At 43.3% G+C, this 22,462-nt stretch overlaps 1 protein-coding gene across 1 annotated transcript; it reads left to right on the top strand.

The window, feature by feature from the left end:
- The first annotated feature begins 383 nt into the window (after positions 1-383).
- LOC115319149 (4-hydroxybenzoate polyprenyltransferase, mitochondrial) lies at positions 384-20,816 on the top strand. The gene is made up of 7 exons (XM_029978970.3): positions 384-1,378; positions 8,639-8,805; positions 10,407-10,528; positions 14,355-14,440; positions 17,345-17,478; positions 18,819-19,007; positions 20,590-20,816. Exons 1-7 carry the CDS (start codon positions 1,039-1,041, stop codon positions 20,701-20,703), a joined length of 1,152 nt encoding a protein of 383 aa, XP_029834830.2. The 5' UTR covers positions 384-1,038; the 3' UTR covers positions 20,704-20,816.
- Positions 20,817-22,462: the final 1,646 nt, after the last annotated feature.

The raw sequence follows: 22,462 nt of genomic DNA, 5'->3' as shown, positions 1-22,462 counted from the left end.
CATTATACACGGATATTTAACTGTGTAACCTAACCTAACCTAATTTAATCAACCAAGGAAGCTTTGATGACGCCGCGAGACCGGCAAAACTTGCTTTCGACGAGTTCTGCCTTTTTTCTGTGGCACTGCGCTTTCGTAAAAACCTCCACGTATTCTCAACGGCAACACTCAACGCTTACACAGGGTCTTAAAAAAATTTCTTCGGCGAATGACGACGAACGAGTAGAAAACTTGTTTTCAGCACGCTGCGGCCAGCCTCTGCAACGTTATGGAAACCGCAACTTGACTATTAGCAAGGTGGCAGTCCCGCTAGACGGCGCAAGCCGCCGCCTGATTCGATTAATTTATCTTTGGCAACATCTACGGAGCATCTACGGTCATTCAACATAAAAAACGATCGAATCCAATCCAAAGCTGCAGCCAGCTGCAGCCTCCAGTAAGCAGCGCATTTTCGCATTCGCGGGAGCGCGTGTGGCGCGTGCAGCTGGGATGACTGAAACGCTGAAATCGCAGTGCTCATCACTTGACTGGCCTCCACCGTCGACGCTACCATCCGCTGCCGTGATCGTTGCTCAAGACTCCGTTGGTTATCGCGTTCTAAAAAAGACGAGCGCACGCGCAGTACTTTTTTTTCGCGCATATTTACACTCTCTACGAGGATAAGCTGTAGGACAATCAAGGACGTCTGGTTTCACGTACGACGCGGCGGAAACTCTCGTCGACGGACCAACGCACGTTCGAGAACACCTCCCCGGCAGCACACAATGTGACCGCAAGCGGAACCTTCTTTTTTCTTCGGCGAGAGCGGAAACTGTTCCGCTCGTGACCGCCACACTAAAGGCATGTTGACGGTCGCCGCCTATTCGCTCCGACGACACCAGCGTCGACGCTGTCGCGAGGGCAGTGAAAACCAAACACGTGCGTGTTGCAGCCAACTCTGCCAGTCTTCCAGCCCCAGAATGAGGCTAGCGAAGGACTGCGTTGTTTCTACTTAGAAAGAAACGCTAGAACAGAGAAATCGAGTCGACGACTGTGATCATGTTGTTTATGCTGGGGAAACCGGTGTGCTGTATCGCTGGACGCGGTATGGCACTGCCCAGCTTGAAGTGGTGCAGCGCCACGGACATGGGGATGTCCGCTTGCAGACTGTTCGTCGTGTGTTCAGTGGGCGACAGGGTCAGCGAGAGATGGTCGGCAAAGACGTCGAATCACAGCTGCGTCGGCAGGTTCAAGTCGTCTTCCACGCGAAGGGATGCAGCGTACGGCGCGCGCAGCAACGCAGTCTCCCACCGCCGGACTTTGCCGGAGAGGTTGGTGCACTTGGCACCGACCACCTTGCAGCCTTACCTGCGGCTCATGCGGGCAGACAAACCCATCGGTGAGTACGATGCGCGTGGTGAATGGTTAAAAAGACGGAGTAAAAAAAGTGTGTGTTGTCCAGCATCACACCACGACCCGATTTATTTATTTATTTATTTAATTTCGTTATACTATCAGTCCCCCAATGGGGACTGTGATAAGAGTGAGTACAAAAAAAACTATACGACACCTAATACTCATAACAAATAGCCCTAAAGTACAACAAAAATAATGACATGAGGTCTATTGGTTACTTGGGAGACACTTAATTTACAAAATCCAAAACTGGTTTAGATTTAGCAACACTTTCAGGCAGTTTATTCCACTCCGTTATCGTCCAAAGGAAATACGAATTCTTGAAACATTCTTTTATTGAATCCGTACTCTGCGATTGTCCTATTATGCTCATTACATGTGATTGCAGATAGATCGGGTTTGACTAATCTGTGTTCATCAATCTGCAGTGTTCCATCTAAAATCACAAAAAGCATTTTTAAATGCCTATATTTTTCCCCTCTCTTCTAATAAGATGATACTTGCCTTAGAATACAGAATACAGCTCCGTCAATGAATCCTGTCTCCTGCACTTCGAAAAAATGAAACCTAGTGCCATTCTTTGAATTTTTTTAAATTTCAGTATTAAATCTTTTGTGTGCGAATCCCAAACTTCACTAGCATACTCCAATCTAGGCCTTATTAGCATTTTATAAGCAAGTGTCTAGTTTCAGTGGTTGCCATTTTTAATTATCTTATTGACCAGTGCATAGCTGTGGCTTTCTTGATTATATTATTGACATGTTTGTTCCAACCTAAATCACTGGTTATTGTTGCTCCTAAATACCTCAATTCATCTATCCTAGACAGTGGTTCACCCTTCAAGTAGTAGTTATACACTGAAGGACCTTTCCTACGTGAAATTTACATGCAAGCTGTTTTTGCAGTATTTGAAGACATTTGCCGGATCTCACACCTTTTGCTAAATTTCCGCAAACATTTCTTTAGTTCAACATGGTCGGAATCATTGTTTAAATAGGTGTACAATATACAGTCATCAGCAAAAAGTCGTACCTTTACTTAATATTGCAAAGATTGTCGTTGGTAAAAACCCAAAAACAACAGGGGCCCAAGTAAAGAACTCTGAGGGACTCCCAAGGCATGGAAATGTGTCCACCCATACTCACAAATCGCCTTCTACAAAACAAAAACATTTCTATTGATTGCGGAGGTTTTGAATTTTTTAGTAAATGCCTAAGCTTTAAAAGTAATTTATTATGGTTTACCTTATCAAAAGCTTTTTGAAAGTCTGAGAAAATTACATCAATTTGTTCTCTTTTGTCAAGAGTCAAAGAAAAATTGTGAATTTATTAATTGGGTTGTGGTAGACGGGCCTTTTCGAAATCCATGCTGTTTTTCATCAAGTAAAGAGTAGGTATCTAAAAACATCCTTATATGCTTCGAAACAACATGCTCAAGTATTTTACAAGTATATATTAATGATATGAATCTATAATTAGTGACCTTACTAGCATTTCCAGTCTTAAGAATAGGTATTATTTTGGCCAGTCTCCAGTCATTGGGAATGAACCCATCTGGAAGCGATTTAATAAAAATGACAGTAACATATTTTGAACACCACCCACTATAATGCCTCAAGAATTGATTATGAATCATATGTCATCTGGTCCGGCGGCTTTCTTTGGATCAATAAAAAATAGCTGTGAAAAACTTTCCTCCTCTGAGACCTTCACGTCTTCGATTGGGGGCACATTCTCAAACAGACAAAATGTTGGTAAAATGTTATTATCAGCGGAAAAAACACGGAAAAAATATTGGTTAAAACGATTTGCAATTTCAGTCTTGTCCTCAACCACCTCTTTTACTATCACTTTGGTAACTACTTTTTTACTTGGTTTCAATTGTCGCTAAAACCTCTGCCAAAACCCCTGCTGAAACTCATGCCTTTTGCGGGCTCCTGCTCTACAATAGTGGTTCTCAAATGGGGGTCCGCGGAGCCTTTCGGATTCGCGAAGGCATTCTAGGGGTCTGCAAAGCCCTGCCTCATCAGTCAAGCCCGGCAATAAAAGTTGTCTTCTTTCAAGTCGAGAAGAAATGTTTCAGTTTTAAAGCTAGTCGCGTGTATGTCAGTAAGAGGGGTCTACTTCACACTAGCCCTTAGTTATATCTATTTATTAAATCATTATTATATTTAACCCATACCTTTCCTCTGCTCTCGCCACAAATGGGGTACCCTCCATCATTTCCACCGATCCACAGGGGGTCCGCAAAACATTGATGAGTGAGAACCACTGCTCTACACCTTGATAATCGTCTTTTGTGGTGGATTATGTCTCTTATAATCCAACGACTGTTCAAGTTTTTCTTCCTTATTTCCACTAGGACAAACTTCTGAGTGCATTTAAGTGCCATTCCCTTAAAATATAGGCATAGGTCATCCACTTCTATCGACGGGTTGCCAGCTGGGTGCTCGAAGTTGTCATAGCTCAGGCTAAATTGATCAATAACTGACTGGTCATTGGCTCTTCAAAGTTTTTATACAAAGTAATTTCAGTTCTCCTGAGCTTAGCCTTTAAAGACAACGCAAAATGTACTGTGCTGTTGTCCTAAATTCCCAGTTCAGTCTTGCAATCATATGCCCAGTTTATAAGGTTCTCATTTATAAATATTAAATCCAAAAGAGTTTCTGATTGCCCTTGTTTTCTGATATGTCCCTTAACAATTTGAGTTAAATTATGTGGGAAGGCTATAGCTAAAAGTTCCTCAGCAGATGATACTTCGTGGTCCCCAGATCCAAACGTTACCCAGTCAATTTCACCGAGACTGAAATCACCCATTAAAACAACCTTCTTGGAACTTACTTTCAGTTTAAAGGGGAACTCACTTAGTTCTTGCAAATATCCACGAGGCATTTGCGGGGGGCGATACAGTACTCCTACAACTAACTCACTTTTTTCTATTTTGATGCTACACCATACATTTTCTATGCCTGGGGCTCTTTCGATTTAGGAAGAATTTAAGCAAGATTTGACTACTAGAGCAACCACCTCCTCCTCTACTTTCCCTGCCCTTTCGAAAGAGCACGTAATCGGGAGGTACTATTGTATCATCTGTCACAGACAAGTCTAACCAGGTTGGGGTCATGCTCTATTAAAATATGTTCTAGCTCGAGTGTTTTATTTGCAATATTTCTCACATTAAGGTTAATAAATAGGACATTTTTTGCCTCTGGTAAACCAGGTGCCCATCAATAACCATGCTCGTGTGAAGGTATTTCACTGGCTGAGTAAAGTTCAACTCCATTAATCTTCAGTTTATCATACGATAAGTATACCTTCTCTCCCCTTTTCCTGTTTTCTTTCGCACTCTCCCACAGCATCTTTCTTATCATTCTGGAATTTTTCGAAAAGTCCTCGTTAATAAATATGCGTGTTCCTTTTAATTTTTTAGCATTTCTAAGAACATTTTGTTTTTCATTGTAGTTTCTAAAGTGCAAGATTATTGGTCTCGGTTTACCCCTAACCACCCTTCCGAAACGGTGAATTCTTTTGACAGATTTAACTTCAACACTCATTTTACAGCGAAACTGTTAAGGGCCAGTTTCCCCAGGATCGTGTCCGCCCTCAAATGGCCTGATGACACAGAACTCTGAACAGCTACCGCCGTCCATGAGTGACGGCAGCAACCAGACAACCGGCTTGCCGGTTGTCTGCTTTTCGTTGTTGCTCATAGTTGGCGGCACATAGTACAGCTCCGCTGCTCTTCCTTCTTCACCAGAGTAAAAAGGCTGAAAGTTTTTTAATCAGGTGGTTGGTTACATAGCAGAGCAAGTGTTTTGCCTCCTCCACATTCTGGCTCGCAGTTTATCGCTTCCGCATGAAAGATGGATTGCTCTAATTTAACACGCAATTACGTACATGGGCTGTTTTAACAGCTGCGAAGGCAGCTGCAGGGTAAAAATGGTGTAAGGTTTCAGCCTTCCCCAGCTCATTGCGCAGATCGTACAGGTCTCTGTGGGAGAGTTTCGCACTCTCCCTCATAGACCTGAATATTATCTTAATCTGGGAAATTTCCCTCGAGTTGGCAGCCCTGCTTCCACCACTTTTTCCACAAAGTGTTGCTCCGTTTCTGTGTCAGATTCAGCTTTACTATGGTTGCTTCCAAATGCACTCGTTTTCCTTGTGTGTCATTTCCTTACTGAGATCTTTTATCTTAGAAGTAGCCACTTCAATAGCCTCTCATTTTTTTTCAAAGCTTTTTTGATGGATGGATGGATGGATGGTAATGGCTATACCCTTCGTAACGGGTGGCAGCTTGCGCCACCTAGCCCAACATTTCGTTACCCCTTATTTTTTTTTTATTTGTATAAATTGTTTTTCTTAACACAACCCTCCCTTTTTTTTAAAGTGTTTCCATTGCTTATTTTTATCTGTATTTTTACCCCTCCCCAGATCTTTTCACTAATATTCCAGTTTCCTCTTAGTTACCGCAACTCTTTCCATATCCATTTGTCCATCCATGTCTGCAAATCCCAGTGCCTCCTCTAAATCCATAGTCATCTACCCCAAGAGGGTGGGATGAAGCCCTGTGCACCTTAAAATTACATGCATATGTCGCATAGGGTGACTATTTACTGGAATTTAGCCCTATACGTTTTCGTTCTTAGCACCCCCGTTCTAGCTTCAAACAGCAATGAGCTCCCTGATGAATTATCATACGAACGTTCCTTCTTTATTCCTTGTTTTTGTGCCCTGTATATTGTTAAAGCTGATTTCCCCTGCATTCTCTCTTCTCACAATTTCCTCCCAGTTTCCTTTACTCCCTTTTCTACTGAAATGCTCTGATCAGCCCCATCTTGTTGAATGTATTTAGATCTCAGCTTGCAGGTTCGGTTTGTCCACTTAGTGTTTAGACTTTTCATATATAGATACTTGTACACTATCCCTGCCCACTGTGTATCCTCAATTTCAGCTAGTCTTTGTTCAAATTTTACTTTACTGATCGCTTCTCTACTCTCGAAAGATGCCCTACCCATATCCCCCTGACTGGCAACAGAAAGAATAAAACAAACACCGGACAAGGGACGACAAACATTTCTTCCCTCGTCCCTTGTCTTGTCCAGGGTTTGTTTCATTCTTTCTGTTGCCAGTCATTGTTACCAACACGCTCTTCAGTTAGTGTGAACATATCCCCCTGTACTCCTTCATTTGGTGTATTCCCATGTGCCCCCAATGCCAACCTACCCACACTCCTTTGCTGTATCTCTAAACCTGCCTTGATTTCTGATCTCATACACAGTACTGCATTCTCAGATGACAGTCCTGGCACCATGACTCCCTTCCATACACCCCTAACGACTTCATATCTATTATAGCTTAAGGGTGGCCTGTGTTTCATAATAGCTGAATCTCATTTTCCCTCCTTTATTACAATATCTACATGTACTATTAGATACTTTTTTCCCTCACCTAACCATACTCCCAGATATTTGTCCTTTTCTATATGTTCTATCACTGTGACATGTATCCCCGAGGGTTCCCCCTTCTCGTCGTTGAAAACTATTATACCTGACTTGTCCCTACTGAAGTGTAGGCCTAAACTGTCCCCTTCCCTGCTGCAAATTCTAATCAGTTCCTGTATTGTCTCACGACCTTCTGATACAAGTACTATGATCTCTGCATACATTAACCCTGGCAATACTTGATTTACTTTATGTCCTTCCTCCATGTAAGTCAGGTCAAAACCTAGGTTGCACTGCCCTAATCTTTTCTACATCTCACTGAGGTATATCATAAAGAGCAGGGGAAACAATGGGCAACCCTGTCTAAGTCCTGTACCAATGTCGGTATGTTAGCCGCCATCTCTTTCTGGCTTTCCAGTATTTCCCGCATTGTATCTGTACCTGGGCCAGAATTTTCTTCAACATGTCCTCCCCTTAAAAGCACGAATGCTCTCCTGACAATCACCAATTGCAACAAAGAGCAGTTTCACACACCTTGGGCAAGGCAACAGCAATAGACAGCGTTCATCTGAGCAGTACGAGTAATCATTGAATTTGCCACATACCTGCGTACAAGGAAACAAACATTTATGCGACATGTCAGGTTTGCTGTTGCCTTGCCATCTGATCGGTGATCTGTGCAGCTGCACTTTTATATCCCCAAAAACCGACGCGGAAGTGCCTCCCAGGATTTTGATTTGCCAATCAAACACGTGACTGCAGTCCTTGTCATTCTGCACATAGTGACGAGGTGATGCCTTAATCTAGGTGACGAGCACTTCAGTTGCCGGATAGTCCTGTTGGCTGATGGTCCCTACTTGATCGTGTCCGCACGTGTCCTCCGTTGCCGATAAACTGTGGTGCAACAGCAGTAGCAGCAGCCAAAACTGCGTACAAGGGAAAAACCATTCATGCGACATGTCCGGTTTGCTGTCGCCTTGCCCACTCATTGGGATGAACATGCAATTGAGTCGTAGATGCCAGCTGTTAAATTTGAAAATGCATCACTCACTGACTTTTTTAGCTGGCTTCTAGCATCCTGTGCGGTACATCGTAAGGAGATAAAGAGTATGATCTGTATTGATCAATGCGTGATGAGTGGTTAAGAGTGCGGAGTAAAATAGCGCATGTTATCCAGCATCAGACGACGACCCACTTGGATGATCGTGCAGTTGAGCCGTACTTGCCAGCTGCTGGATTCGAAAACGGCACTCACTGTCTTTCCCAGCACCAGCTATAGTGCACCCTACGTGTTTCCAGTATGAGTGCGTACTGGAAAGTTCCCTACGCTTCCAGTACGCACTCGTTGCCATTTGTCGTGCTCTCTGCATGTACGCTCGAAGCTCGCGAGACACCCAAGTTCTTTTGAAGGTAGGGCGAAGCTCAATCTCGAGCTTTTGAAGGCAGGACGAGAACGGCATCCCAGTCGTCCTCATCTTGTCAGTGGCGGCCTCTTAGGGTTCCCTCCGTGACGACACGACGGGGACTTAGCCTTACCATGACGTTGCAGATTGTGATCCTGGCTACTTCTCATCATTTACGAACAACAGGTTTGATGGTGTGCCTGAAAAGCACGGTGGAAGCTTGATGTCAGCGCATGCCCGAACCAGCAGCGCCAAAGTTGGCCGTGTGGCATTGCTCTTGTTTCCGTCGACGAAAACAGAATTACTTGCTACTAAAAACGTCGTAGTGAGTGTTTGCGACCACAGCGACGCTTTTGGTCACGCATGTCGCCCGTGGCCGTTGGCTTCGCTTTTGGTGCAGGAACATGGCTGCTGATGTGGCCTGGGGCTTGGAGCATCAGCCTGGCATCCCAAGCTGGTTGCCTTCCTGACCTGAAGCTCTTGGCGTTGTTTGGTGCCGGCGCCTTCCTCATGAGGGGTGCAGGCTGCACCATCAACGACATGTGGGATCGAAACATTGACAGCAAGGTCTGTTGACGCTTGGCATCAAGCGAAATGTCGAAAGCATACATGCTTATCTTTTTCATCACAATGCAGTTGGGGTCGATGTGACTATGTTTTCATTCACTGCGCCTATGGTCACCGTGGCATGCAGTTGCCAGTCAACTCAAACAAACGGGAGTTTTGACTAACGGCCTCAACGTGGGAGGCATGCAAAGTCGGCTATTTCTGTGCCACATATATGTTGACCTGACGTTTAGTCTCCTGTCGATCGTTCTTCTTTTAGCTAGGTGCTCTGGTACATCGACTCGAACAGGTGCAGTCAACTGGTACGGTGAGCTGTATGGGTTTGCATGTAAAGGAGGAGTTGTGTGCTGCGATAAATTAACTGCAAACTTGCTTTGGCATAATTGCGTCCATTAAGGCATGACAGTGGTGGCATACATTTCCAAGACAAATCCAAAAAGGGTAAGTGAATTTAATCGAGCTTAGAAAACATGCACAAGCAAGTAATGCTAAGTGCCCATTGAAAATGATAACTGTTACAAAGGTGGGGTTGTTCCTAGGTTTACATGTACTCGGTCTACCCTGGCAGATTTTGAGATTTTGAAAAAAAAAACTGAAGTTGGGCACCTGCATAACTGTGGGCACATGCTCATTATTTCATGATAGGTCTGGGGAGACAGTTTCTATGAGATTATTTCTTCCCGTCACGTGGAAGAACTCTAGTCTCACATACGCGATTCATTGGTCAAAAACGGAATCGGACTGAGGGGATGCCTAGGTGCTGGCACACAAGCAAAAAACACTTAAGGGGACACACCCCCTACGAGGGTCAACTTTTGAACCCTTAACATTAATCAAATTTGCAAGGTAGGCTGGTGGTCATGCTAGAGGGTTCATAACAAAATTTCATGTTTGTCGGTTAAGTGGGAAGGAAATTAGGGCAGCTTTTATCATCAACATGCCTACGTTGTTTAGTTAATCTATCGTCGGAAAACTATCACGATATTCAAGATTTTTATTCGCTAGATATGTAGCAGAATGCCTAGGAGGTGCGGCTATGGAAAGCTTTTTGTAAAAAGTCATTTATTTCTATCAATTTTCTTTTCTGCAAAATTGGTCAACTTTTTGGTCTGCCGTTTCTTTGACAAAACGTCAACATTTTTTATAAAAGACATCTGTAAAGTGACAAAAACGTTCCATAGCTGCATTCCTTATTAAATTTCAGTCAGGAAAAGTGAAGAATGAGCCTTCCCTGTATTATCATTATCAAACGATAGATTGACTAAAATGGAATTTATACCGAAAATTGAAACGGAGAAAAATGTGTTCTAAGGGCTCCAAACCCTACCTTTTCTTTAGCTTCGGTGGACAGAAAATAATTTATAAAAAATTGACTATGCAGTGTAAACTAGTGAAAATTTCTTAAAATACTCTCTAGATGTTGGTGGATGTAAATGTGTAATTCAAAATCGAAGTTTTTTGCAGAAATTTTTTTTCTGGGTTGTGTTCCCCCTTAAGGCTAGGCAAAAGATTCTAGTTTTGCCTCATGGAGAAAAAAAATCTTGAGCCCTGGCGAAGACAAGACGCGGTGAAATATATAAGTAAGTGCGGTAATGTTGCAGGTGGAGCGAACTAAGTACCGACCCTTGGCTGCTGACCAGCTGTCCATGTTTGATGCCCTGGTGTTCACCGGTGGTCAGCTTGGTCTGTCGACACTGATCCTACTCCAGCTCAACTGGTACAGGTGCGTGACATTTGCTGCTACCTGTGCGAGATATTCGGCACACGAAAGTGATGGTTCTCTTCATTTTTAATTGGTGGCCTTTGTGGCTGTAGGAGGGAACTTCCAAATGTCCAGAAAAACTTGAGGAGAAATTTGGAAACTTGTTTATGCTTGGAAGGCATCTTCTCTGCCTTTCAGAGATCAGAAAGTTGGCCATACTCATGTCAGTGGGGTGTCATAGTATGTGCATTAGGCAACCAGCCGTTAATCATGATTGTTTTAAATTAAGTTGCTTTCCAAAAGCCATTAGAGAATGGAACAAGCTTTTTAATAAAAGCATCGTTTTAACAAATGTTTGTGATTTTGGGAAAAATATAAAGTGCATAGCGCTTGACAAGCCATGAATTTATTATTTCTTATATTTGTATGTATTGATCCCTTTCAATTCTGTGCATAAATGTTTTCCTTTTTATAGTATATTACCACTCCTGTAATAGCCCTGCAAGGGCTGACAGTATCAATAAATAATATGTATAATAAGTTAGTACAGTAGACTTTCATTAATTCAAACTCCAGGAAGTCACAGATTTTAGTTTGAATTATCAGAAATTCATCTAAATACTATGATATTAGACAACATTATGATTTGTTACATGGATAGCTACACATACAAAGCAGATTTTTGCCAGTTTCCTCTACATAGGCCCAATTATAAGCAAATACAGGCGTAACACATTGGTGAAAGAACTGTGACGTTAAGTTTATTCATCCGGCAAGAAAGTTCTGGATTGTGGACTGTTTAGTCAGCACATGAGATCTCAAAACAAAATTTTCAATACCAGCCAACGCAAGTAGCTTTTTACGGGACTCTTCCTTTGCAGACAGAAACTTCTGAGCGATGTGCTTAAACGCCTCTGCGGCTGTGACAGTTGGTTGTGGGTCATCCCTTCCTTCATCGTCCGTCATCTTCACTCTCACTGCTGCACTGTGCTGCCATTACTTCCTGTACTATGTCCTCTAATGAGTCATCACGACAAACACACACATCGTCGTTAAGACTAGCGTATTCCGCCAGCTCGGCGTTCATATTATGTGCTTCAGGGCCAGAAAGCATGATGCCAGTGAGCTGCTCCTCATCCTCGATGTCGTCTTCGTCATCATTGCTAGTCTTTAAGCACATAATGTGAACACAGTTTGCCGCTGATGTGCGCCGGCTTGAGCCCCGTTGAGTGCGCTTCTTTCCGAGCATCGGTGCACTGCAGAGAAGCAGCACTCGCGAAAGCAAGCTCCGCGGGTATTGCTTCTCTGCGGTGCACCGGTGCTCGGAAAGAAGCGCACTCAACGGGGCCGCGAGAACAAAAGAGTATGAATTACGCGAAAACGCCGTTCGAATTAAGCGGCTTATAAATACATTAAAAACATAGCGGGACAACCAAAATTTTCAAATCTGTTTGAATTAACCGGAAGTACGAAATATCGGAGTTTGAATTATCGCGAGCCTACTGTAGTCGGGAGACTTGCGTTTGGGTGGTACATTGACTTTTGTCATTATTTGTTCGGACTTGTACATACTTTCAAGACTACAGTTTTGGTAACTGCGTTTTTCTTCCTGCGTGGCAGCAGCTAGAGATTTTTAAACCTGGTGTGAATCCGACGGCATATCGTCGTCATTGAAAGCCATGGCCGCTTCCATGGCCGCTTCCGCTTCCTTGGAAACAGCTGCCTGCTCACAAGCGTGGCAGTTGTCGCGAATCCTCCATCGGTTTTTCGGACTCGGATAGCAGCAGTGGGTCTGATGATGACGCCTCAGTTCCGATGACCTGTGCTTCACCACGTTGAGAAACTGCTTAGCCCAATGGGGTGGCAGCCATGAGGTTCAGCCATCTAATACCAAGAGCAAATCGGGTGAAAATATGGAGTGGGTTAACTTTCAATCTACAGTCGAGAAAAGTTGTAAAAATGCTATTTTTAGGTCATATGTCGCTTCCAAGGTTGTTGTCGTGGTGAGGGTCCTGAGCAAAGATGACTGTACTTCCCAGTTAGAAATGTTTGCTTATATCCTGCCATAGCTAACTAGCCGCATTTACACTGAGTCCATCGTTGATACAAACACTACCTTTACTAGGAGTGGGCTATCTTTTTTGTGTTTAAAAAGATATGGCAAATCAAGCCAAAAATAGAGGTGGGCTATCTTTCACGGGTGGGGAATCTCTCAGGATTTTACGGTATGTTTGCGAAGCTTAGATGGACGCTCTTGACGTGTGTCTTCCATCAGCCTCTAAAGAGAGTTTACCAACTACCGTACTTTCCGGGCTATTGTCCGCACCCAGTGTAAAGTCCGCAGGGGCAAATTTAAGGTAAAAAGTAAAACTTTTGCTTAGATAGTCTGCATTCGCTGCATTGTTTGCCTACCGTGCACTGTCCGCACCTGGTGCTTAATCGACTCGAAAATCTTCTCATACCTTGACAAATGTCTGCTTTCTGAGCTCACAAGGACGCTTGTATTACACACAGACCATCATTAACATACTCTTTCATTCATAAAATCTGTCACGTGTCCTCATAATGAACGATCTTAAAAAACAAAATCCTTGTATAGTCCGCACGCGTAGATAGTACGCAGAGCCGCAGTTTTCAACTTTTAAACATGTTAAGTCTGCGGATTATGGCCCGTAAAATACGGTATGTATCTGAGTAAACCTCTGCAGTGTATATACCATAGCTAAAGCTCTTTCTTTTTAATGCTATCAGCTGGTCAGCAGCCAGGGGTTGCTACTTGGTGCACTCCACCTGCAACATTACCGCAGCTACTTGAGCGTGTCTTGTCTTCGTAAGAGCTCAAGATTTTTTTTTTTTTTTCGATGTTTTATTGCAGAAATAAACTATGCATCGCCGAACGCTCAGTCTCCGCTCAGATGCAGCCGCTAGTGGTCTGAACCAGATGCTAAAGTTTCATAGATTGCCGTCATCCGATTCAAAAGCGTAATCGATTTTCGGTAAATTTTCAGTGGGAAAATTATGCGCTTGTTTTTTTCCTGGTTGACGTGCCAGAGGAAGTGCTTGTTCCGGAATCATTCTTCACTCGAAGCGAGCCTGAAAACGTAAATATTGTGATAAAACAAAATTCCAAGGAACTTTATTTTGTGTTGTACTACACGTCCTATCCAGTCTCTTACGAGTGCCGCGTTTCTTTCCCGTATGTCAAACACAAAGTCCACGCAGAAAAGGTGTAGCGCGCTTTATGAAGTATTTTTATTTATCGAAGACGCGCTGATCTATGGGCTCGAAGATAATCGATGTCTGCATGCTTCCGACCTAGGATATGTTTCTCAAATTATACTTTTCGAGACACAGTGCCCTGCAAAGCGGCACCTCGGCCTGAAACCCTGGGTTCGCTCTTTTCGAGTGGCCTTAACCAACATTTTTTTATTTGGAACAAACTTTTTAACATTTAGTTTGTTAATGAAGTTAGTTAATCGCTAATTTCTAGATGTCAGTTTTCGCCGTAAAGCACAAGGCTGAACGACACAGGTTCGCCTCTCTGGAACAATAAAAGCGCAAACCGAGACATACGTCCCCTGACCAAAACTTTCCGTGTGCCGCAACAGGCATTATTACGAGACAAAACATTGCTCTACACGTGAAAATGAAATCGACAGCCCAGTTAGGAGAGGGAGGGAGCAAATCAAAACCGAAACCTGTATGGGAGTGTGCCTGAGTACACTTGGGCGTGGCACTCTGAGGGTTAACAAAGAAAAGCTTTTTTGGGGATTTGTATGTTTGTGTAAAGGAAAATAAATGTTTCCAAGAATTCTGAGATTCCGACTGCTTTCCTCCCACCTTCTAGTATTGTCCTGGGAGCCAGCTCAGTGATTCTAGTCACCCTGTATCCAGCCATGAAGCGGATCACCTACTGGCCGCAGCTTACACTCGGTAAGAATGTGCTGGTCCTGTTTTTTTTGTTTTGTTTTCTGTGGGAAGTAATACCTTGATTTACTTGAACAAACTTCAGATTAACAAATTTTTGCAAAATTCCCCAGCAAAACCCCATCGTGTCCCATCCGTTCAATTGAGTGAACCATACGCCAGGGGAAAACTTTTTAAAAATTATTTGCAATAACTGAATGAAATTTTTACAGTTAATGGTGCTTGATCTCCGTTTCGTAAGTCAGGTGTTGGTTTTGATATATACCTTGTTCTTTTATGACCTGGATGCAGTGTACATGCCAAAAAAAAAGTTCTTGCATACATGTGGGGCATGTAACACCCTTAATAGAGCCAAGTAAAATAGGCTGATTTGCTCCTTTTAAATCACTGAGTGCAATAAATAACAAAAATAATGTGTATGAGAGCTCTTTTATTTTAATACAACTGAAAATTGAAAAAAAAAAACACCATTTTCAAAGGGCTAACAAAAATTTCTTAATGTTTTTATAAATATAAAAAAAAAAAAAAATTGACATTCTAATTATACCTAGATAGTTACACTCTATATATCCTAAAGCTTATGCATGCCAAATTTGATTGTGATAGGACAATATTAAGCTCAAAAATCTTTTTGTGCACAAACTGTGAGAATGTATTGAGTTACAAGAAGTGAAAAGCGTGTTCGAATTTAATCATGGATCTGTAGCGGCAATCCTTTGTGGTGCGAAAAATAATTTCTTGTTATCATTTTTTCTGAGATATTGAAGCTACAAGAAATTCCAATGGAAAGAAGATGGCTAGGCCTACTTTTCAAGATAATCGCAATGACAGGCGACATCACGATTCGAAGAACCGCGCACATAAATATGCCTCATATTCATGCCTTTCTGGGTCACCGGGAGGTCTTCAAATGCATATCTGACTAATTTCGCAACCATTTTTTTTATACATAAAAGATGAAGATTTAAAATCTGATACCACCTGCAAGTGTCGACTTTTAAACCAGTTGCTCAATATTGATTAAATTTAAGGGGGACTATTCATTTCCTTGACCAAAATGCACTATATGACGTTTCATCTCCGTAGGACAATTTTCCGTTAAACTACAGGGGGAGGATACAGCTATTGATGTAAGTCGCCTCACTTAGCAAGGAAATCTATCGTATAAAATTTCTGCCAAATGTTGAGCATTTCTAAGCTTCATACTTAACTAGAACATATGGGGGGTGCGGCTATTTATTTTCTTCCCTGTAACCTGTGCTTTTTCTGTGCAAAAATATCAATTTGAGAAGCATTCCACGTAATGCAGAATTTTCTCCTCATCAAAGCCCTACTTTTTGGCAATAAAAACTTAATTTAAATAAAGATAATTAATATCTAGCTGCATTCCTCATTAAATTTCGGTTCAGAACATCCACAGCGAAGAATAAATTCGGCGATTCATTGAAATGATAGATTTCCTAAAACAAAAGTTGCTGCAAAAAATTGAAACTGAGAAAAACCCATTTGAAATTTCCACACCACTACATTTGTTTTTACTGGTGGTGGTAGCAACTAAAAGGCACAAAGAGCATAATTGGTGGTTCCTTCTGCTTACAACCGATTTCCTGCATAGCTCTCCTGAGCGAGTCTAAGCTTCTAACGCTCTCTTTGAGTGTCATTTTGTTGTCGGCATGTGGACTTTGATTGTGAAACGAGCAAGGAATTGGACATGCTTGCGGACACTTGAACCAGCATCAAAAATTGTGGGAGGGGCAGGTATCGTCGAAAAACAAAGCAGACGAACCCACATGACTTTCTATAAGTGAATGTCGGTTTTAGGTTCAGTTTTCTGTTCAGTCATGGCGGGCTTTCCGATTCTTGTCCATGTGCATGGCCTCTTTTTATGTGAAAGCTGCACTTCTATGGTGTTCTTGCCCAAATAGTGTTTACTCTCGAACAAAGATGTTTAATGTACTGAAACTGTGAAGAAATTGTCTTTCCATTGAGAGTATGATCATCATTCTAGGCGTACCGGTGCAGAGCTACAGCAGTTATAAAACAGAAAATGTTTTAAGTTTCCCATCTGCAAAAAGTATGCTTCTGCATCGTCTGTTCACCGAAAAATGTTTAATTTCTCTCTATTTATTTAAGATAGTCCAATAAAACTTTGCAGGGGTGTGCAGTATTGAACTACAATACATAAAAATTAAAAAAAGATTTTTTTTTTCTAAAAAATTGCAATTTGGCAAAACACACTAAACCCCGAAATCACTTTTTTTTTTTCAAAGAATTTATGTTTTTCGACTTGCAATTCCCCTTAGGCAAAACTTGTTTTGAGATGCCTTGAAGTTTGTTCAAAGGATACATCACTCTAGAGCCCCCCCTCCCCTCCCCTCCGCTCTGTGCCACACCACATGTTTCTCAACCCGTAGCAAACAAGCTTTGTGCATTGCAATTGCTTTTCATGTTTGTGCAATTAATTGCCATATGACACGACGCGACACACCTGTGCGTGTACAGAGATAATGTGCTCGCATGAAACTGTCACGTCTACCATGACACTTCAAATGCTTGAAATCCAGCTTAGATAGAATTCTTAAAATCAAGCCTTTTCTGGGATTCACCGCTTGCTCGGCTGATTTCACGGATTGCAATGATTGGTTGTTTGCATGCTCTGCTGAAAACCTGCCAGCATAGTTCGTAAACAGAGCGACGCCAATTAGCGTGCATACAGTACGGGCTGTGTACTAAACTGCCTGTGAACTGACGCCAGCATTCCTCGTTTTTATATTGCACAGTTAATTATTTTCCCTCTTAAATTAGTTTGCTGGGCTTTGTGGATCTGTTCAAGGGGCATGCAAGTGCTCTAGACATTTCTCGCGAGTCCCTACTTTCTTGAGGTCTCACAAAATCATCCATGTTGCGCAGGACTCACCATAAACTGGGGAGCCCTGTTGGGCTGGGCGGCTGTCCACGGCGCGTGTGATTGGTCCGTCGTGCTTCCACTGTACGCTGCGTCTCTCTGCTGGACGCTCATCTACGACACCATCTACGCGCATCAGGCAAGTGCGAATCCGAAATCTGCTCGCACGTTTGCAATAGAAGTACCTAATAGCCTGCATTTAGAATACCGGCAACCTGTCCGTTTTCTTCAGGGCGCCGCCATTTTGATGCTTAATGCAAAGCTGGCGGAATGGGCGATCGCCACAATTTGGAAGTGGGACTTTCTAAGCTCTAGGTGCAGTGCCCAGATACTCGGGCGATATTGTTTTGCTCCGCCGAAGCCTTTCCTAATATTTCTGAAGGATGGAAAACCTTTTACTGCAATTTCAGATAAAGCTTTGGACGACCGACAACAATGATGTATAGCTCCAAGATGGCCGTAGTGGCGTTACTTTCAAGTGTAGCTAAGTCAGTGACTCTAGGTTGCGAAAGCCTTTGAGATTATCTTTTAGCCTTCGGCGTCTTTCAGTTGTAAATGTCAGGCTGATTTTAATTTCATACTTCAAGTGGTGAGGCCTCCAGGTTCGAGCTCTTTTGCATTTGCTGAGCTGCTGCGTAAATTACTTAATTCGAGTATTCCGGCTAGCAGATTAGTTGTCAGAGCAACAAAATATATTGGTTAAACGGATAGTGCTCAATCCATTTATCGTCTCTTCTTTACCCGGGTGAAACTTGACGCTCCTGCAAAAAATTCCCAGACTTTTAGACGCCATACTCGAACGTCTCCGTAGTAAATTCGGCTTTTTAAGAAAGCAATTTTACACGACGTCAGTATCTTCGTATTTGTGCCCGAAATACCGGAATATCTATACCAGTATTACTAGAGCCATACCTCAACTTTGTTTTTGCTTTATTCTTAGCTTTACTATACAAGTGGCACACGTCGGCACCTTGTGGCTCGCTATCGTGCACCGGCCCTTATATGTCAAAGTTGTGTCGGACCAAATGTTCATTATCGGTAATTCTCGTAGGGTGTAGCAGTTTTACAGACGAGTTTAGTATTCCCTTTACTTTATATACTCCATTCCACTCAAAGTCCGACCGCAGTCGACGATCCGATGGTGCCAATCGAGTAGCTCCAAAAGTGCGTAGTCATGGCACTTGTTGTCTTTGTGCCTTTGCTACGCACAGAGAGTGCCCCACAATCCTGTACTTTTTTCTGCGCGCAATCGGTCTAGCCTGTGTTAGCCAACGCGCAGAAAAGGCTGGTGCCTCAACGACGCACTTCTGGCGCCGCTTGATTGGCCATTTCGGACCTAATGCAAGATGGAGTATAGTACATCTTTGGCACTGACAAGAGCGCTTTTATTTTTGCTCGATTGGTGCCTGCACAGGCTCGTTACCTCGAAACATTCGAACGTTAGCGAAAGTCGTTTCTTTTCTTTGCTCTCTGTCTCAGGACAAGGTAGACGACGCCGTGATTGGGATGAAGTCGACCGCTCTCAAGTTTGGTCCTCGGACCAAGCGCTTCCTGAGCCTCTTTTCGACCGGTATGGTCGGCAATCTGGCGCTCTGCGGACTCGCCTCTGGTCAGTGCTGGCCGTACTACGCCGCCGTCGTAGCCACGGGGGCGCACCTCGCTAATCAGGTGGGCAGACTGGCCTCAGATTTGCGCTAACCCATTCGCTTCTGCCAGCCGTGTCATCTCTTTTTATCACTTGGTAGTTTGTGCCGCGCTTGAAGAATCCGATTACCGTAGTCGCCGGCAGGTTGAGAACAGCAGGAAGGAGCTTCGACTGTCCCGGCTTCAGCTTCTTACCTTTGAGAATGCTTTGGCGTCTCCAGAGCCCATGCGCAAGAGCCTAGGCGTTCGTAAGAGACGCCGTGCCGTTCTAACAATGTCAGCGACTACAATCGTGTCTCCCTCGCTTTGCATTGGCATATTTATATATGTGGAAAATAGATATCTTTGCTGCACCGTTCAAAAGAGCAAATGCCCAAACCTATAGAGTGTGGAAACCAACTAAGCGAATAGATGGAGAATAGTGGCAGCACCGTTTGTAATAGGCGGTAGCCCACGACACATAGCCTACGAGGGCAAAACCGGCCCGCAGCAATGCCGCGCCTATCGACACTGTCCGAAAACAATGGTTTTCCAGCAAGGCTGACAAATTGCCGGCGAGCGGGTTTGGAGGATGATCCTCGACTAGAAGGGCGTTCGGAAAGGGGTGCCCAAGGTGAGACCCCCGATGTACGATAGACCATGTCCGGCAGCACAATAAATCCAGACACGGTTAAAGGGACACTGACATCCCCCAAAATTTGTTTTAATGTTTTGCCAGGCGATCCATTATAGTGTCCGAAGACTGCCCAATTAATATTTTGCTACAGCGTCACATATATTTTTAATAAAGTCAAAATACGGAACTTTTTGAAACCGAAACTGGACTGGTGAGGAAGACGAAGTATAGAGGAGGAGAAAGTTACAAAAGTCACGTGGATGTGCAACTTTTCTTTTTCTTTCTTAATCAACATATTTGCAGCTTTTTAGGAGCCACAAAAAGTGGGTACAATATTTTTTGTCTATTTTTAGTATTGAGTGTATGCTTTCGATGACCCATGACTTTGATTATCTTTGGTAATTGTGTCTAAACCAAAGAAAACGGCACGAGACCACGAAGAAGAGAGCAAGTGCGACTCAAACCAGCCAGTTCTCGGGTGGAAAGAAAACAAACAAATTTTGAGCCATAAACTGTGTCCTGGGTAGTTGGGCTGTCATATGTCATGCACAAATAAAAACCTTCGCCACCGTACATACCCCGTCAGTGTCCCTTTAAAGTGCTTGATCCTCGAGATACCGAAGCGCAATCGTGGGGGATGTTAGGATAAATTGTCTACTTCTGGTTAGAGTGGCCTTCAATGTTTGTTGGGTGGATACCCTCCACTGGAAGCAGTATTGTTTTTACGGCGAGGTTTTGCAGCCAATCTCAAGGTGCGTTTTGTATAAGACGTGGCACGACGTCGCGGTGCATGTGACATTGTGACATCACATGACACTGACGTCGCGTGACTATTTGATGTCATGAGACATGTGACAGTGTAATATTAGGTCACACTACACCACACAATGTCATTGTTAGTGTTAGTGTATAGTGTGTACGCCTTGGCTGTTGTTGCAGTTTATTTGTAGAGCGCAATGAACCGGGAATTCGTTTTTTTTTTCTTTTCAGATTTACACGCTCAAGTTGAACGATCCTGCCGACTGTGCACGCAAGTTCGTCTCCAACCGACAGATTGGCTTCATCATGTTCCTAGGGATTCTGTCTAGCAGTCTTGTCAGGTGAAGTAGGAAAGATGCGGGAGGAACTTAGTCACTGTTATCCAGTCCGGTTTGTTATTGTTATTTTACTCTGCTCCTCGTTGATGCCCGAATAAAAGGTGTTTATGATAGGTTGAATGCGGGTCTGGTTTACATAATTTTAACGAAGAATATCCTTAAAGACCGACGACCAGTTCGCGCTTTCCACTTTTCCCCCGCTTCCTCCTCTTTCCCTTCTACCCTGTCCACCGTTGCCTGTTTCCTCCTCCCCCACGGTGAGCAGGATCTTCTGCCTTGCAGAATCAGGAGTATGGTCGTCGGCCTTTAAGGGTTAGGATCCCCGAAAAAGATGGCATGTGAAAATACGAAAATGTGCAACACAAATTTTGGAGAAAAAATTTGTACAAAAAAAAACCGGATAATTGAGAGGAACAAAATTTCGAATGTCCTCTAACAAGAATCAAACCTAGGAATCCGAGATAGTGAGCCATACATTCTGCCGCTGTGCCAAAGGGAGACTTGGAAACGGAGATTTCTTTGCTGTGCCGATGGTGGAAAGTATTGTTGAGGCTAGCACAAGCTCGTGCAAATGAGATGCGGTGTGTGGCTGCGGCTCTGTGGAAACTATGCTGGCCTTGACAACGTAGCACAAAAAGGTTGATGCCAAGCATATGTCATATGACCATACCACGTGTCATTAAATAAATGGTGAGCAGAGGGAGAATCGGGAATTGTATGGTCTAACGTGTGACCATATCAAATGATTTGACACAGTGAAAAGAATCAAATATGTGTGATTATGAATTTATGAGCTTGATTTACCTCGATTTTAAGGGTAAGGTCTGAACAACATATTTTGTGTATACCCACTATCTGCCGGTGCAGGTTTTTTTTTTGCAAACCCTTTAAGCAAGTTTTCTTTTTTATTACGTTAAAGGGATTATGAAATGAAACTTCGGTTGGGATAAATAGGGATATTTTACTAATCGCATGTCGTTTAGTGCACCAAAAAAAACTAGTGCATGAACGTTGTGGGTGTCCACTTTAGCCACCGTCCGATCAGGCCCCGCCTCGACTGCCCCGCAGGAGATCACACAACGCAAGGTCCGAAGGATCTACTGTTTCACAGTGGGACGATCTAGATGCAATGCCTTGTCCCCTCGCAAAATCGTGCCAACACACCATAAGCAATAGCTTTTTCAACCAGGCGGGACGCCCGAGATCGTCGGGCCACCCCAATCATTTTCTTCAGAAGGTAACCGAAACGGTTGTTTCTAAGATTAAGAGGAAAAAGAATGATGAAGAAGCACCCAGGTCCAGGAAAAAAGTGAGACCCGTCATCGTACCTAACATACACAAGGTTTCACACAGCCTAAAAAGGGTGGCGTCGCATTTTGATGTGTTGGTTGTGTTTTCGGCCCCAGGAAAGCTGTCTGGTCTCTGCCACAAAATCAACAACAAAAAAGATAAAGGTAACATGTGCAAAAGGAAACGCTCGAAGCAGTTCGTAGATTGTGCCTACTCCGTCGTATACGAAATTCCCATGATTTGCGACGAGGCGCCTAGGTCAAACGGGCAGGTGCGTCAATGGCGGGGCACGAGAGCACGCGGTGTCTGTAAGAAATGGCCGCTCGGGTGATCTGGCTATTCATTGCGATAGATGACCGTGTGCCCCTGAACTGGAAAAAACAAATTCTGGGGAAGTTAAGGGGGACATAAACCTAAATTTAAAAAATTTTTGAAAAAATTCGTTTTTTTTAATGTTGAGGTTTTCGGTTTCAGAA

Source organism: Ixodes scapularis, unplaced genomic scaffold, assembly GCF_016920785.2.
Source record: "Ixodes scapularis isolate PalLabHiFi unplaced genomic scaffold, ASM1692078v2 PGA_scaffold13__105_contigs__length_92229423, whole genome shotgun sequence".
Lineage (NCBI taxonomy): Eukaryota > Metazoa > Arthropoda > Arachnida > Ixodida > Ixodidae > Ixodes > Ixodes scapularis.
This window is presented reverse-complemented; position numbering and strand designations above follow the sequence as displayed.